At 38.9% G+C, this 17,557-nt stretch overlaps 1 protein-coding gene across 3 annotated transcripts in view; it reads right to left on the bottom strand.

The window, feature by feature from the left end:
- Nucleotides 1–17,557, bottom strand: part of NME7 (NME/NM23 family member 7) — an 89,919-nt gene that overhangs the window by 6,181 nt on the left and 66,181 nt on the right. For all 3 annotated transcript variants that reach the window (XM_088140775.1, XM_088140774.1, XM_007429124.3), the window contains one exon: nucleotides 17,065–17,172. In XM_088140775.1, the coding sequence (XP_087996901.1) occupies nucleotides 17,065–17,172 (108 nt within the window). The remainder of the gene's footprint in view (nucleotides 1–17,064; nucleotides 17,173–17,557) is intronic.

Here is a 17,557-nt window from a genome sequence, read left to right as displayed (position 1 = left end):
GGCTATACTTCCCTCCAGCGTCAAAGGAGTTTGTTCTGGAACAATGGAAGTCATAAGAGCAACTATAACCTTTATATTTCAAGAGACCTTTTTAAGTGACTTTGGTACTAAGGTAAATGGGATCAAGTGTAACAGACTGAAGGAGACTGAGAAAAACCCAGCTTGCATAGCTCCATCAAAGAAAAGCATTTTCACAGACCAGCTAGTCACTGGCATAAAGAAAACAACTTAGTTGTAAATCCAAAAATCTAAGTATGGTTGTACTTGAAAAGTCATAAATCGTGCTTTAGCCTTTTCTCTGGATTGCAAGGGGGTCAGGCATCAGCAGTGCCTGAGACAGTCTAAGGGTCAAAACTCCAACAAGCAGTCCAAGTGTGGCTGATTTCTATAGGGAATCAGTTGCATCTGTCAAGTCTAAATGGAGTCAGGAATCCAAATAAAAAGCACAAAGTGTGATTTCAAGGTAGGCTGTCACCAAAGTTATTCCAGCTGAGATTTTTGCCTTCTGAGGGGACCTTTAATATCCACTTAGGCAAAATTAAAACTGAGCAAACCTGATTTATTGGGGTTAGATTGTGCAAAGTTTCAGTTCCCATTAGAAGGTTTCCCCTGCAAGTAGCCATCCCCTTGTCACTTTTTGACTCTCCACACATTGCCACCAACATTCCTGAAAGCTGGAGAGCCTTACCTCAATTTCCAAGTCACAATTCCCTCTAGCAGGCTAGGGAGTAGCAGGGCCTACATCTGTCCTTTCTCTGCTGGTCCCAGGGCTCAGTTCCTTAGTTTCTGAGTATTTATTGACATGCTCATCTTCCAAGGAAGATGAAGTGCTCGGCTGAGCACTACCAAGCAGGAAACTGAAAAATTAGTTCCTATGAGGGTTTTGAGAACTGCTGACAGTATGAGCATTTATCCATTATAGCTCCCAAGCACACTAATTATAGGAAATGACCATCCATAAAAAGCCACTTAATACAGCATTTTGCAAATTTCCTAAAGTTATCTTTGATACCATGTTTATAAGTATTCCAAAAGAAAGGGCAGAGAAGGGGAAGAAAAAACAATATGGAGATGTAATAAAAATACTTTTGTAAAATAAGGGAAGATGAAGCCATAAATCAGAAAATTCACATTCTCACCAAAAAACAACAACAAAGAAACCCCACACACCATGAGGAAGACAGTGGCTATTGCTATTGCTACTGCTGCTACTGCACAATCAAACTGAAAGTGACAGGACAGGTAGGAAGCACATATAGGCACATGCTTGGAAGTTTTATGTTTAAAATTTTCCACAGCTCTACATGTAATCCTTGCCTAATGTCCACTCGTTCAGAGACTGCTTGAATTTATGTCAGTGCTGAATGAGTGGTACCTACAAACAGTCCTTGAAGTTCCAGCCATCACAGTGCCCCCGTGGTCATGTGATCGTGATCCAGATGCTCGGCAACTGGCCCTGATTTCCGACTGACGCAGCATCCTGTGGTCACGTGATCATGATTTGTGACCTTCCCTATCAGCTGCCCACAAGCAAAGACAATGGGGAAGCTGGCAGGAAGATGTTGGAAGCTGTGATCACACGAATTCCTCACTTAATGACCCGTGCAGCCCTTGATTAATGACAGGAACCTGGGACTGCCAGAACTGCTGTTGCTAAGTGGCACGGTCATGGGACATCATGCTTTACAACCACATCACTTAGTGAAGGAAATTTTGGTCCCAATTACTGTCATTAAGTGAGGACTACCTGTAAAAGTTTCTAATAGAGTTTTGTTCAGGTGCATCAACCTATGAAGAAGAAACTTAGATTTATAAACCATGTCCAGTTCCACACTGATTGCAAAATCACAAACAAGACCACCACATTATATATTAGCATCACACAAACACCATGTCATAACATGTTCAACATACAATGTCAAAATAGATCACGTTTTAGTGTAACATGTGAACTCAGCCACTAAATTTGAGTCAGGTACAGGTAGTCCTTGCTTTTTAATGAAGCATGCTGTTTGGAGAACAGCACGAGTGGCCTCGGGAAGATGGCCTGGTGTGTCCAGCAGCTGCCTCTCATAGGCCCAGGCGTGCCTCATCAGCAGCAAGAGGAAGACAGTAAAGGTCAGCTGGGGGCGGCAGGGTGGCAGGGCCAGCAAGCACAGGGCCTGCAGGGCAGCAGACCCAGTGAGGGCAGGGTGAGCGGACCACAGGGTGGAAGGCCGGCAGGGTGAGTGGAGCACAGGGTGGTAAGGCCAGAAAAGGTGGTGGAGTGCAAGGAGGCCAAAAGGGCAGAGATGGGGGGGGGGGGGAGATAGGCGGGAGTTCAAGAAGAGGCAAAGGAAGCAGTTCCTTACCTTACCAATGCTCGGGGCTGGGAGGGACCAAGCTGGGAGTGGCTTGGATCAGGGTGGGTCCTTGCCTAAGAACTGGTGGGATTTTAATGATGGCAATGGGAAGTGCCGGGATTGTTGTTCCTAACCAATGTGATCAAGTGATATCATGCTTTACAACTGCATTGCTTAGAGACAGAAATTCTGGTCCCAATTACAGTCGTAACTTGAGGACTACCTGTAACTGAGCTATGGGTTGATGTCTTCCTCTCACAATTTGCAGGTGGAAAAAGAGGAGGAAGAAAATGCATATCTATGAGATTTTCTGACATGAAGTTATGAACCACAATTCAAGAGCAAAAAAAAAAAAAAAAAAAGAGAGAGAGAGAGAGAGAGAAAGAAACCTGTACTACTGCTGCTGCTGCTGCTGCTACTAGCTGAGTACTTTAGGGCAGGGGCAAGGTTTGTGGTTTGATGATCCATTTGATCCTTGATGCTCTAGTACACCCTCTTACGTGCCTGGAGACTTCTCATTCCTACTACTGAGCAGAAATCCTAGCTTGCTGGTTTCTTCTTTAGCACATTTAAAATATTCAGCAAGCAGAAACAACTGGTTTCTATTTAACTCATAATCCTTTGCAAAGCCCAAAGGAAGAAGTGTAGGGACTAGGGAGAAAATACTCCTCAGAGAAAATTAAGTCACTACCTTCTTTAGGAACATAGCTATTATAATTTATTTCACATGCTTAAAACAAACCCAGGTCCTTTATGGTTTTCTTTTCCTAGCTAATAAATCTAGGTATTTGATACAGCAGTCTGAAATTGAAGGTTTTCTCCCATAAATATCTCCTAAAGCCTTTCATATACAATGCTATATTGATAGTATGTTATATTAGTCTACCATTAAGCTTTTGAACTACTCAAGTGTAGATAGATCGTAGGTATGCTTAACCAGGTTAAATCTTACTGCAATAGTAATTAATTACTAACTACTATGTAATTATCTCTGGCTCCACTGACTACAGGTAGTCCTCGGGTTAAGAATGCCCAGTTTATGGATGACCCATAGTTAAGAAGGGAGCCTACTGTAGCAAAATTTGAGTTAAATACACAATAATTTGAGTTAAATGCACAATGGTTCGAGTTCATTATACAATACTACTTCTACAGTATTATACAATAATACTGTTCTGGCTTACATACAAATTCAACTTAAGGACAGGACTTGGGAATGGAACTCATTCTTAAACTGGGGACTACCTGTATTAGGTCAGACACATACATTACAAAAATAACCTGGAGTTTCCAACTTTGAAAGGCAAATGCAAAGTTAGAATCTGACAGAAAGAGGTGCTTAATTTGCATGCTGACATTCTTCTACATTTGTCATTACTTGTAATGGGAGGAACAGAGGGGTGATATTAAGCATCCCCTTCCCTCTATTGATTCTTCCTCTACAAATGTTCCTTTGATAACACAAACACTCAGAGTTATATTGTTTCAGATGAATCTGTGAGGCCAGACTGATTTAAAAAGAGAGACAGAATAGTATCTGTTAACAAAATAGCAGATGTGATGAACTGGGTATCATGCCTAACTACTGTTTAGATATGGTAGCTCAACTTTCCTTTCATCATCATCCCCTTTTCTTCTTTCCCCCATTTCCCAGAACTATACATCATGCATCTGATGAGGTACACTGGTATCTACAAAGGGTTGATTAAAAAGAAATATTTAAAGTGCTTACACAACTCTTTTTGCTGCAAAAATACTAACACAGCCACCCTTCTGGAAACAAATCAAAGAAACTAGTTTTGTAGTTAAAACAACTTTGTAATTCCACAAAACAAAGTTCCCACCATGCAAGAATCCACTTTCTTCCAAAACCTGTAACAGAGACTTCTTTTTACTTGCTCTCCATATCAGATAGGGGTTTCTCTCCCTTCAACTCACCCAACAGAACACAGGTTGATTGGTGACACTGCTTTGCAGCATAAGGATTACTATAATTATCATACTCTTTGCCCTCTAGTCATTTGAAGACATTTACATACTTGTGCAATCCATAGTCCTAAGCATACTATTGTTGCAAATAATTATTTTCTGAACAGTATGGTATGTACTCTGAAAGCAGCAAGAGTCACATGCAAGCTTCAAAGAAAAGTAAACACTACAGAAAAGTAGAGACATCGTCTTAGTACAATATAGAGTTAATTTAGAAAACATTCTGTAATGAATAGTGGGAAAAATTAATTATTAGCAATTTTCCCCAAAGAATTTATAGACTTTTCTTAATAAAGTAAGTGGGGAACAGGGGACTGCCAAAACAATGGTATTTTATGTCCTTGAGAGGTGAAACAGGACCACTTGTCTCAATCTTCTAATCATGAAATCACGTTATCACATTTTGGTACATAGTCGATAGCTAATGACCGAAGGCAGCCATGTAACACAGCTTTCATCCAATGCAGGTTGACGGCCTCACTTTACGTGTTCTTACCTGCTTCTATAGACTATGAAATATCCTTCGCAAACCTGCTTGTCATCAGAAGTATAGACTTCTAGTATATACTCCCAACACATCTGGAAGTCTTCAAATTGAATTTAAAGCAATCACTCCCAATTTTCAAATACATGCAGCTTTTTAAAAAAATATATTGTGAGCTGTCTTGAGTTTTATACAAACACAAAGGCAGGATATAAATTTGATGAATAAATAAAAAATGGAGTTCTACTAAACTCTGACCTTTCATCAGCAATTTGCACTAGCCCAGAGATGGTACCTTTGGCCTCTGTGGCTCTTTTCAGGCTCCCCCAAGTCACAATCAATGACAATAATTGAAAACTGACAGCGTGGTTCCTACCATTTTGAGAAAGAGAATATACAAAAAGCCCAGAACTTGTGTCTGAAGGCTGTGAAGAACTTTGTTGTTGTTGTTCAGTCATTAAGTCGTGTCCGACTCTTTGTGACCCCATAAACCATATCGCGCCAAGCCTTCCTGTCCTTCACTGCCTCCCTGAGTTTGCTCAGTTTCATGCTCATTGCTTCAGTGATGCTATCTAACCACCTCATCCTCTGCCATCCCCTTCTCCTTTTGCCTTCAATCTTTCCCAGCATCAGGGTCTTTTCCAAAGACTCCTCTCTTCGCATTAGGTGACCAAAGTATCTGAGCTTGAGCTTTATTATCAATCCTTCCAATGAACAATCAGGGTTGATTTCCTTTAAGATTGACTGGTTTGACCTCCTAGCAGTCCAGGGGACTCTTAAGAGTCTTCTCCAACACCACAGTTCAAAGGCATCAATTCTTTGGCACTCAGCCTTCTTAATGGTCCAGCTCTCATAGCCATACATTACTATTGGAAAAACCATAGCTTTGATTATGCGGATCTTTGTCGGCAAGGTGACATCTCTGCTTTTTAATATGCTATCTAGGCTTGCCATAGCTTTCCTCCCAAGGAGCAAGCGTCTTTTAATTTCATGGCTGCAGTCTCCGTCTGTGGTGATCTTGGAGCCCAAATAAATAAAGTCTGTACTGCTTCCATTTTTACCCCTTCTATTTGCCAGGAATTGATGGGTCCAGATGACATGATCTTAGTTTTTTTAATGTTGAGTTTCAAGCCAGCTTTCGCACTCTCCTCTTTCACCCTCATCAAGAGGCTCTTTAGTTCTTCTTCACTTTCTGCCATTAGGGTAGTATTATCTGCATATCTGAGGTTATTCATGTTTCTCCCTGCAATCTTAATTCCGGCTTGTGATTCTTCCAGCCTGGCATTTCTCATGATGTACTCTGCATATAGGTTAAATAAGCAGGATGACAGTATACAGCCTTGTCATACTCCTTTCCCTATTTTGAACCAATTGGTTGTTCCATGACTGGTTCTAACTGTTGCTTCTTGGCCCGCATACAGATTTCTCAGGAGACAGGTAAGGTGGTCTGGTACCCCCATCTCTTTAAGAATTTGTCACAATTTGTTGTGAACCACACAATCAAAGGCTTTTGCATAGTCAATAAAGCAGAGGTAGATATTTTTCTGGAACTCTTGTACTTTCTCCACGATCCAGCGAATGTTGGCAATTTGATCTCTAGTTCCTCTGCCTCTTCAAAACCCAGCTTGTACATCCGGTAGTTCTCGGTTCACGTACTGCTGAAGCCTAGCTTGTAGGATTTTGAGCATAACCTTGCTAGCATGTGAAATGAGCACAACTGTGCAATAGTTTGAGCATTCTTTGGCATTGCCTTTCTTAAACTGACCTTTTCCAATCCCATGGCCACTGTTGCGCTTTCCAAACTTGCTGGCATATTGAGTGCAGCACTTTAACAGCATCATCTTTTAGTATTTTAAATAACTCAGCTGGAATACTGTCATCTCTGCTAGCTTTGTTGTTAGTAATGCTTCCTAAGGCCCACTTGACTTTGCTTTCTAGGATGTCCGGCTCAAGGTCAGTGATCACACCAGCATGGACATCAGGGACATTAAGATCTTTCTTGCCACCTCTTCTTAGTCTCTTCTGCTTCTGTTAGGTCCCTGCCTTTTTTGTCCTTTATCATGCCCATCTTTGCACTAAACGCTCCTTTAATATCTCCAATTTTCTTGAAGAGATCTCTAGTCTTCCCCATTCTATTGGTTTCCTTGATTTCTTTGCATTGTTCATTTAAGAAGGCCTTCTTATCTCTCCTTGTTATTCTCTGGAAATCTGCATTCAGTTGCTTATATCTTTCCCTTTCACCCTTGCTTTTCACATCCCTTCTTTCCACAGCTATTTGTAAAGCCTCATCAGACAGCCATTTTGCTTTCTTGCATTTCTTTTTCTTTGGGATGGTTTTAGTTGCTGCCTCCTGTACAATGTTACGGACCTCCGTCCATAGTTCTTCAGGCACTCTGTCTACCAAACCTAATCCCCTAAATCTATTCATCAACTTCACTGTGTACTCACAAGGAATATGATCTAAGTCATACCTGAGTGGTCTAGTGGTTTTCCCTACATTCTTCAATTTAAGCCTAAATTTTGCAGTAAGCAGCTCATCATCTGAGCCACCGTCACCTCCTGGTCTTGTTTTTGCTGTCTGTATAAAGCTTCTCCATCTTTGGCTGCAAAGTATATAATCAATCTGGTTTCGGTATTGACCATCTAGTGATGTCCATGTGTGGAGTCATCTCTTGTGTTGTTGGAAAAGAGTGTTTGCTATGACTAGCTTGTTCTCTTGACAGAACTCTATTAGCCTTTGCCCTGCTTCATTTTGTACTCCAAGGCCAAACTTGCCTGTTATTCCGATTATTCCTTGACTTCCTACTTTAGCATTCCAATCCCCTATGATGAAAAGGACATCTTTTTTTGGTGCTAGTTCTAGAAGGTGTTGTCGGTCTTCATAGAACCAGTCAACTTCAGCTTCTTCGGCATCAGTGGTTGGGGCACAGATTTAGATTACTGTGATGTTGAATGGTTTGCCTTGGATTCGCACAGAGATCATTCTGTCATTTTTGAGGTTGTACCCCATTACTGCCTTTCCCACTCTCTTACTGACCATGAGGGCTACTCCATTTCTTCTAAGGGTTTCTTGCCCACAGTAGTAGATATAATGGTCACCTGAATTAAGTTCACCCATTCCCATCCATTTTAATTCGCTGATTCCCAAGATGTCGACGTTCAATCTTGTCATCTCATGTTTGACCACATCCAGCTTGCCTTGGTTCATAGATCTTACATTCCAGGTTCCTATACAATATTGTTCTTTACAGCATCGGACCATCTTTTTGCTTCCAGATACATCCACAGCTGAATGTCCTTTCAGCTTTGGCCCAGCCGCTTCACTCTTTCTGGACCTACTTGGAATTGCCCTCCGCTCTTCCCCAGTAGCATACTGGACACCTTCCGACCTGAGGGGCTCATCTTCCGGCGTCATATCTTTTAGCCTTTTGACATTGTCCATGGGGTTTTCTCGGCAAGGATACTGGAGTGGGTTGCCATTTCCTTCTCCAGTGGACCACATTTTGTCAGAACTCTCTGTCATGACCTGTCCGTCTTGGGTGGCCATGCACGGTATAGCTCATGGCTTTACTGAGTTATGCAAGCCCCTTCGCCACGACAAGGCAGTGATCCATGAAGGGGTGTGAAGAACTAGATGGGCCAAAACAACTCAAAATAAATCTCAGTGTTATTGTTTATACAGAAACAGTTGACTCTGTGATGATCTCAGTGCATTTGATGGGGTCATCCTCTCCCTGAAGAAGCAGGCTTGTGGAAGTTCTCCTGGACTCACAGCTCACTGCTGGAACAACATGGGAAAAGCCAGGGCCTTTGCTCAGCATACCCTGATACACCAGTTGTGCCCCTACCTGGACTGAGAAACTCTGGTGACCCCAGTGTATGTTTTTATCATCATGTAGACTACTGTAATACATTCTACATGGGGCTGCCTTTAAACCAACCCAGAAAATGCAATTGCTACAAAATGAGGTTGTTAGATTGTTAACAGATGAGAACTGATACCCAAATTTAACAGCAATTCTCTAGTTGCTGCACTGGTTACTAACAAGCTTCTGATTTTTTTGAACTATAAAGCCCTATACCATTAGGGATACTGGCTCTTGAAATCATTCCAAGCCATATACACGTATAAGGAATGGATTCTTAAAGTCCTGTCCCTACAAGAAATCAAGGGACATGGGTCCAAAGGCAAATCTTTCATGATGGTCCCTACACTGTGAAATACCTTGTCCCCAGAGGTACACCTGGCATCCTACTTACTGAACTTGTGTGGTTGGGAAGACTGTCCTCTTTAGACAGGTGTTCGATTTTTCTATTACTTGATTTTTAGTATTGCTGTAGAGATTTTATGATGACAAGACTCCTGTTTCTTTTTTCAGTTGGATTGGATTCCAATGGCTTTTGGGGAGGGGGGTTGATTGTTTTAATCTTGTATTGTAAACTGCCTAGAGTCTTGAGAGTTGGGTGGCATATAAATATGAAATCTGTAGCATAAGCCCTAAGGTAAGTTTGTAAATCAAATTTAACTCTTGGTGACTATATGGACATACCTATGTTGTGTTCTTGGCAATAATACAAAAGTGGTTTTCCAAAAATATTTAAGATTTTTTAACTTCAACTTCCCAGTCTAGCCTACAGCCCTCAGATTTCTTGGTAGACTTCCATCCAAGATGCAATCTGTTTCATCCTGCTTAGCTTTTTGAATCAGCTAAGGTCAGCTAGGTTTTTCTACCTGTTCTGATAAAAACAGAAAATGTTTCAGCAATTTGGGGGAAAGCAAGAGCCTCAGTATATGCAGTGATAGTGCAAAGTGGAGAGAGTCATTCCATATACATTAGCAAAGGCTGAATTAATCACAGGAATTGTAACATTTACAGTAAGTCTAATTTAAATTTTTATCTCTTGTATGGTTTACAAAAACAAGGATTTTATTTACTTTAAGTTCCAACTACCAAGATTAGACATTATGATACAGTATACGAAATAACTGCATAAACAGACACCATCTCTGCCGACTTGGCTGCTTTTACATTTTTCTAAAAATCAAATGCAATTTTTTCTACTTGAACTACACAAAGCAGTTCACAATAATAAATCAAAATTGATATAAAAAAAAGATTGCATTATAATCACAACAACACAAACAGAAATGCAAAAAACAAATGCCATAATGAAATGGAAATCACAGAAGCAATTAGCAAAAACAATAAAATAGAATAGGAAAAAGTTTAATAATAGGGATATTGAGAAGGAGAGTTGGTCTGACACTGCCTTCATCAGCACCCAAAGCATTTTCTTTTCCCTCTGAACATTTAAAGCATCTGACATAGAATTATACCACCCAGTTTTAGCCCTTAATGAAAGGCTGTATTGCAACATCACCAGATGTCTAGGAAATACAATGGCCTTGTTATTAATTACTTAAAGGCCTCTGAAAGGGGAAATGTGGTACGAAGGAAGAGCCCATGACAGACCGGGCATTGCTTCACTTCAGATGATTGATTCTCTTGTTTTACGAATAAGAATGCACTGCTGAGAAAAGGAGAATAAATTCCAAATTACTAAAAGACTCAGTTGCATACTTGCTCAGAAGTTAATATGTAACAGCACCCTTCAGCTGCAATCCTAGACCCACTTACCTGGGCATAAGCCTCACTGAATTCACTGGAGCTTACATCTGAACAGACACACAGCACAGCACTAAGAGACCTTTGTTCAGGATATGACATAATGGAATGCTAGGCAAAGAAAGTGTAGGCTTTTAGCCAGTTGAAACTTTGTAGAGTTATTCATTTACATACTTTGCTATCTTTGCATCAAAGAAAATTTCAGGAAACAAAAATGATTTCAATGTTTCTTTTAATATAGTTGAATTTGCTGAATCTTCATTTTACATTAGAGTTTAGAATCATAATAAAATTATGTCTAGCAAAAGTTATGATTCTAGTTTAATCTGAAAAAGTCTTGCTATCTGTCTAATTGGTGCAGAGAGAGGGCTGGATCGAATATAATGCAAACAGATTTCTGCTCATGGAGCAAGGAAAGACTTTTGCTTCCTTTGCTCTCTTTCCCCCCTGGAGATCTGAACCTTTCCCCTTCAAATCTGTTCAAAATTAGAAATGTTGCTCAGAATCCTTTAAACAATTTCTGATAGCTCATTATGGAACATGATTTTCCCCTTCTGAAAAGTTGTTCCAACTTTTTTTTTTTGCAAGCTGCTTTTGAAATTCCCTTCAGTTTTAAAAGCAGTTGCCATTTTCCATGCCAGGCCGCTGTGAAAGTCTAAAAAAGCCTAAACAAGTTTTGGATTTACATGGAAAATTGTACAGTTCTTGGATTCCAACTATAATTTTCATTTAAATTTGCATTTAAAAGGCTTTTTCCCAAAAGATTTACAATTCCACTTTGCAAGCAAGACCACACACAATCATACCATGCTGGTATCTTGGGTTCAATTCCCTGCCTTTCCACTTAAAGTTCTTATACATGGTGACTTAGAAGTTTGCCCTGCAGACTTCAACAGAAGTTATCTTCAAATACGTATGTAGAGCAGGTATGAGGAACTTAACTTTCTTTCTTAACAGTAAATATAAGTGCCAATACCAAGCTAATGAAAGAATGCATGCAGGATGCCCTTCTACAACAAATATTGAAACTAAATGTTTCACCACTTTTCCAAAATAACACAAGGGACTACAGACATGTGACAAGGTTGACATTTTTTCTAACAAAGCTCCTTATTCTTCCACAAACATTACAGTTCCTAGAGGTCCACAACTGGGATTCTGGATTGTTAAACAGTTTTGAAACTAAATCATGTATACCAAAAGCTCCTTGGAGAAGAGTCATGTTTTATACTTTGTTCATGTTTGTCAAGAATCATATAGACAATTTTTAAAACAGGGCAAGAGGATGCCACAGATTCCTCCCCACTGACACCTGCATATCCCCCAGACTAACATGGAACTGAGAGCATAATTGGAAAATACCTTGAAGTGGAGAGCCACAGGGAAAACCCCAGATTGTGACAGGAAGCCAACTAGCTTGCTTGCATTGGTACAGACATTGGGAGAGTGGCAGCTTTTGGCAGGGGCCCAGAGAATCCTTGGTGTATTTTATATCCTAATAAATCCGAGGCTTACAAATCAGCTTCAAAATTTTATAAGATATCTCTATACAGGAATATTCAACTGTAAATCCCATTGATCCCATCAAAGCTTACACCCACAAAAACGGGGTAAGATTATACCTGAAACTGACCCCCCCAAAAAAGCTTATTGTTTAAAAAACTTAACATTAAACAAAATATATATTCTTGTCAAGAGAGTTGATCCAGTAAATGTATAAACTTAAAAATGTTTACTAAAAGTAAATAGTTAATACTAAAGAAATCAAAGAAACTAGGCCAAAGCACCATCAAATATTACTAATAAACACTGAAAAATTGTAAAGTATAAAAATTATGAAGCGTTCTCTTCTTCACACATGCATGCCTCAGATGCTAAATATCTATTCTAGTATTGCAAAAAATGAGCACTTTTCACAGTAACAATTAATTACGTTTTGGCATTTGTGCCTTTCAGCACATTTCCATTTGCGTTTTCTCTAATCTTCCTGCTTCTGTTCATGCTACAAAACACCAGACCCTCTGAGTGACTCTGACATTGAATGCACCGATTCCTCATTTTATTTTGAATGACTGAGCAGATGACAATAAGCTAATGTACTTGGAACTTCAGCCTGAGCTTCAGCCATAATTCAGGTGGACATCTGATGCTGTCTTGGACCAAGTTGTATTTAGCATTCATTCTGAGAAAGTATGTACAAAAATTGTGGTCGCCGTATCAAAGTAACAATGTTAATGATATCTGTCTTTTTTCCTGGAAGTGTATCATAAAACTAGAAGTGGCCATTTAGGCCATCGAATCCAAGCCCCTGCTCAGGGTAGGAATCTAAATTTAAAGCTTCTGCAAGAGAGGACTATTTAGTCATTATCTGAACACATCCAGTGAAGGTGAGTAACCCTCCCTGGGTTACTGGTTCTACTACCAACTAACCTTGCTGTTGGGACATTTTTTTTTCTTATATTTAATTCAAATCTTTTTTCCTGTAACTTCAGAATTCTGACTCTGTGGGCTGTAATAATACTTATTACAGTTTCATAACTCAAACCAATCAATCAGTTTATTACAGTCATAGACCAGTACAACTAAAAATGCACATAACATGTCTAATTAAAAATCTTAGATACAATATCAAGTAAAACCTATATCATAATTATAATTTGGCCACCTAAATGTCATTTATACATGCAGTCAAGCAGCCTATACTGTAGTGTAATTATTACTCTTTAAATTATGATATCCTACAATTATTGATCGGTAACTATAATAAAGGTGATGATAAAATAATATCTAAAATTGAAGTGTGTTGATTATATAAAACTATTTACAATAAGATATTCGTCAGATTCTGACAAATATTTAACGCTGCTGCACAGAATCTAGGTACCTGCGCTGTGACTGTAGTCTGTTCGTCTTTAAGCAGGATCTGTAGATAGTCGGTATCAGAGTGGCCTGGATACCTATTAATCATTGGATGAATAAATTTTGTTCAAATGTCTTTATAGAATGAGCATCGAAGAAGGACGTGGTGTGATGGACTGGAATGGAGGAAGGGGGGTGAAAACAGTGCTCTTGTCTCCAGAGCAACGCTCTGGAGATAAGCGGAGAAAGCTGGCGCATCCCTAAACATTCCAGAAGATAGTAGAGACTTGTCCCTGGGAACTACTGGTCAGTCTGAGAAGATTCTGTAAATAAGCGCTAGCTAATAAACCTTGCTGATTGAACCTGCACGGTCTCCAGGAGTTCCTTGGGCTAGGCCTGACACGTGGCCAGTGGTTTCTACCTCTCCAGAATCACAGGGATAGAGCCTTTTGGTCAATGGTATCTTTTTGTATATGCCATCCAGAACAGCTGAGGGGAGCGCATGGCGTCGTGCAAGCGAAAAGGCTTTCTGATGGTTCGCAGTCTCTAACTGGCTAAGATACAGTATCTGGCAGGGTTGACAATGTATCTAGTATAGTCTGGAGACAGGAATGATGGAACTTTCTCTAAGTCCGTTTGTCTCTCTATCTCCTCTACCCTTAATCTCAAATTTTGTTTTGCCTGTTCATAGTCCAAGTACTGAGTAGGAGAAAAACCTAGTTTTGCAAGGTTAGACTCTACAGCCTTGATCCATGAAGAGGAGAATTTGTCTTGAAGGATTAATGGTGCAAGGCCTTGAGGAAAAAAATTAAGCTTTAGCCAGAGGTATAAGAAAGCTGTAGAGATTCTTGATTCTACTTTTGTCAGCCCAGTCTCCAACCGTAGGTGTGCATTTGAAACACAATAGGGCATCTGGAGAATTGCTCTAATAAATTTTGACTGTATCCTTTCCAAGGGTGTAAAACAGGAAGCTGGGGGTCTGAGCTGGGTCCCATATAGAAGCTGTGCTAGTGGCTTGGCCTGAAAAAGCTTAATTGCAGCAGGAACATAATGTCCCCCCTGTGAGTGAAAGAATTTGAGAATGGCGTTGGCTGATCTTTGGCCAGTAGCAGCTGCATATTCACAATGCGCTTTCCTTGAACCGGAGGCATGTATGACCACACCTAGGTACTTAAAGGTGGTCACTTGTTCTATATTATGACCGTTAAGATACCATGAGCGAATTCTTGACCTTTTAGCAAAGGCCATAACCTTGGCATAACTCAAACATTACTACCCCTTTGGATATTCCAATTTTTAAATCATCAGTCATTTCTGGAATACTGCACTGAGGTTGAAGTGCAATTAATGATTTTTAATTGAAAATGTTATCCTAAAGATATTAAGATGCATATTAATGATAGCTTTTGATTCATTAAACTAAAGATAACGTAGAAATACCTGAAACATTATTAGTGTAATGCCACTAGAAAAAAAAGAAATAGAATAGCAATTCTACTTTTATGAATGAAAATGGGTTCAATTACAAGAGAGCCAATAATTCCTGCTCCTATTTCCTGGCTCAAATCAGTCATGTGAGAGTTATTTATTAACTTTGCTATGCTAAATGAAATCATTTGCAGAAGGAAAAAGCCAAAAGTTCAGGGTCAGACTATAATGAGCGACTCGCTGATGATGAATGTGTGTGTGTGTGTAGGATACATGCACTCACATAAACATACTCTTGAAGTATACTTTCTTTTTGTCTAGGCACCCACCATACTTGCATATTTTAACTGAGTTGCAAGATTGATCCAGAATGATGTTCAAAATAATTCTCCTGAACCTAGAACTACTTTGCTCAACTATGACACACAGTCCATATTTTCAGACCACAGTCCTCCACTTGCCCAGACCTGTCCATGTATCTTAATTTATTCTGAACCTGACTGCCCAGAGTGTTTCACTTGCACTGATTATCCAATGAGAAAATCTGAATGTCTAGTGAGGGCTATGGTAAATCCATTACCTGATACCATATATGCTGTGACAAAAACTGTAGCTTCCAACTTGCTGTCTTGCAATTTGAATTGCTAATTTTGAGGCCAGTGATTGTGGTGGTCCATTAAGAAATTCAGTACATTTGGAGAAGTTAACCCTAAATCTCCTGAGCCAAACACAATCACTTAATCACCTCTTATATACCTCTTGTACAAAACTGTTATGGCTTTCCTATTCTTGTTAAGAAAAAAACACTTCCATCAGTCTCCCCATCATTACTGAGAATAGCACAAGCTTGCCTAATCTTAGGCATTTAATAAATAAATAAAATTAATAATTAGTTTATCTTAATTAATTAAATTTAATTAATTTAATATTATAATTGATCAAATTACAATTAATTAAATTACAATTATAAATTAATATAATTATTAATTAACAAATTACACAATTTAATTAATTAATTTAATTAGACATACTTGACTTTCTAATGCATAATCACAAGCTGGAAGATGATAGCCAGTGCCACAATGTATTTTAACTATGCATGACCACTCCTGAAGTGTCTGGGTTTAACACAATCCAGTGATGTTTGCCTGAAGTCAAAGCCAGGGAAAAGCATTGCATATTTATTGCAGCAAAGGATCTCAGATAATGAGTTGCAATTGCCAAGAAATCTGAAGAGTATTCAATACATTTTTATGCAATGCTGATAAGTCACCTATTGCCACTGTTGGATGAGGTCCAATTGCAAGATGAGAAGTACAGTAAGTAGTATATAAAGCACCTTTTTGGTGTTAGCTGAATAAGGCAACATACATTACATCATGCTTAAAGCAGAATGCAAAGCAAAGAATTAGGAAGCTTGAAAAATCCACCTGTACCATGCTAACCACATTAGAAGTTATGGTAGCATATCAAGTCATGACATTTTCCTTGGGGATCAGTTATCCAGAAAACCGGCTGCATAATAAAATTTGGGGACATTTGGCCTATTTTAGACAGACAATAATGCTATGGTATAAATCCTACAATATCAACCAAAGTTAATTTATTTTAAGTTCTAATTAATGTAGCAATATTGTTATGTATATATACAGTATATGTGTGTGTGTGTGTGTACCTTTTGAATTAAGCAACATTATGCAAAGTGCGAAAAAAAAAGAAATAGGACAAGAAATCTGGCATGAGATAAGGAAAAAGAAAAGGAAATATAGCACTGTATGCCATGGTTATCATAAGATTGACCCATAGGTATCCATGGTTTTGGTTAATCAAGGCTTTCTTATAATGCTTTTCAGAAATATATAGAAGGTGTAGACTAGGTTACCAGCCTTAGTCATATACAGCATTTCCTGCTAATGATAAGGACAGCAGTAGTCATTTTTGAAATATTTTGGCCAGCATTTTGGTAGCACAAGTTTTACCTCATGAATAGTCACACTGTTCTATGCAAGATCTCTAATCTAGAGACTAACTTACAAGCCAATATACCGTTCTCTATATCCCACCAACTAGAAGGTACATGGAGCATACTGACACATTCTAGAGTAATAGGAACATGCAGTGTGCTGATACATTCAGGATAATTAACTATACATAATGCTAATTACAAGTAGAACTCCCTTTTCCAGCTAATTGTAATCTATACATGAAGAGAGGATTTTTTAAAAAAAAATGTTTATCGTGTTAAATATAAACTCAAACAATTTTCTATGTACATTTTAATTTTAAAAAACCCTGCAATCTAGTATAATTTAAAAAATGCACTTCTTAGCCTTACCTCCAAAAGACCATCCTCTGGTAAATCTGTACAATGAACAGCATTTTGGATCTTGTTTTTACCAAACAGAGCACGGAGGGTGCCAGGACGGAGATAACGGGCTATTTCCTGCATAAAATAGAAATTGTAAGATGTGAAAGAAAAGATTGCATACTTGAAGGAAAATAGAGATGATTTATCTAATAAATTATTTTTGTAGAAGGACTATTTCAAATATAAAGTTACCTCAAAAATAAAAGGATTCCATTTTGGTCTGAGCGTCATACAAGGAATTCAGTATAAAATTAGGAAGAAAAATAGTTTGGTACTAATAAGTAAGAAAGAATTAAAACTGGATGCCATCTGCTCAGTTGAACTCATGACACAATTGCTGAAAGATATTTCACATATGATTAATAATTACAGTTTGTTTGGCTAAACTTATCCAAAGACTCCAGTGTTAGTTGGCTGGGATTGCTGAAATGTACTGACACTGTGTCTTTAGAAAAGTCTG

The sequence above is a fragment of the Python bivittatus genome, unplaced genomic scaffold (genome assembly GCF_059951505.1).
Source record: "Python bivittatus isolate LINGU-HERP-01145 unplaced genomic scaffold, Pbiv_v1 ctg000340_np1212, whole genome shotgun sequence".
NCBI lineage: Eukaryota > Metazoa > Chordata > Lepidosauria > Squamata > Pythonidae > Python > Python bivittatus.
Note: the sequence above shows the minus strand (reverse complement) of the source record. Positions and strands in the feature narration are given on the sequence as shown.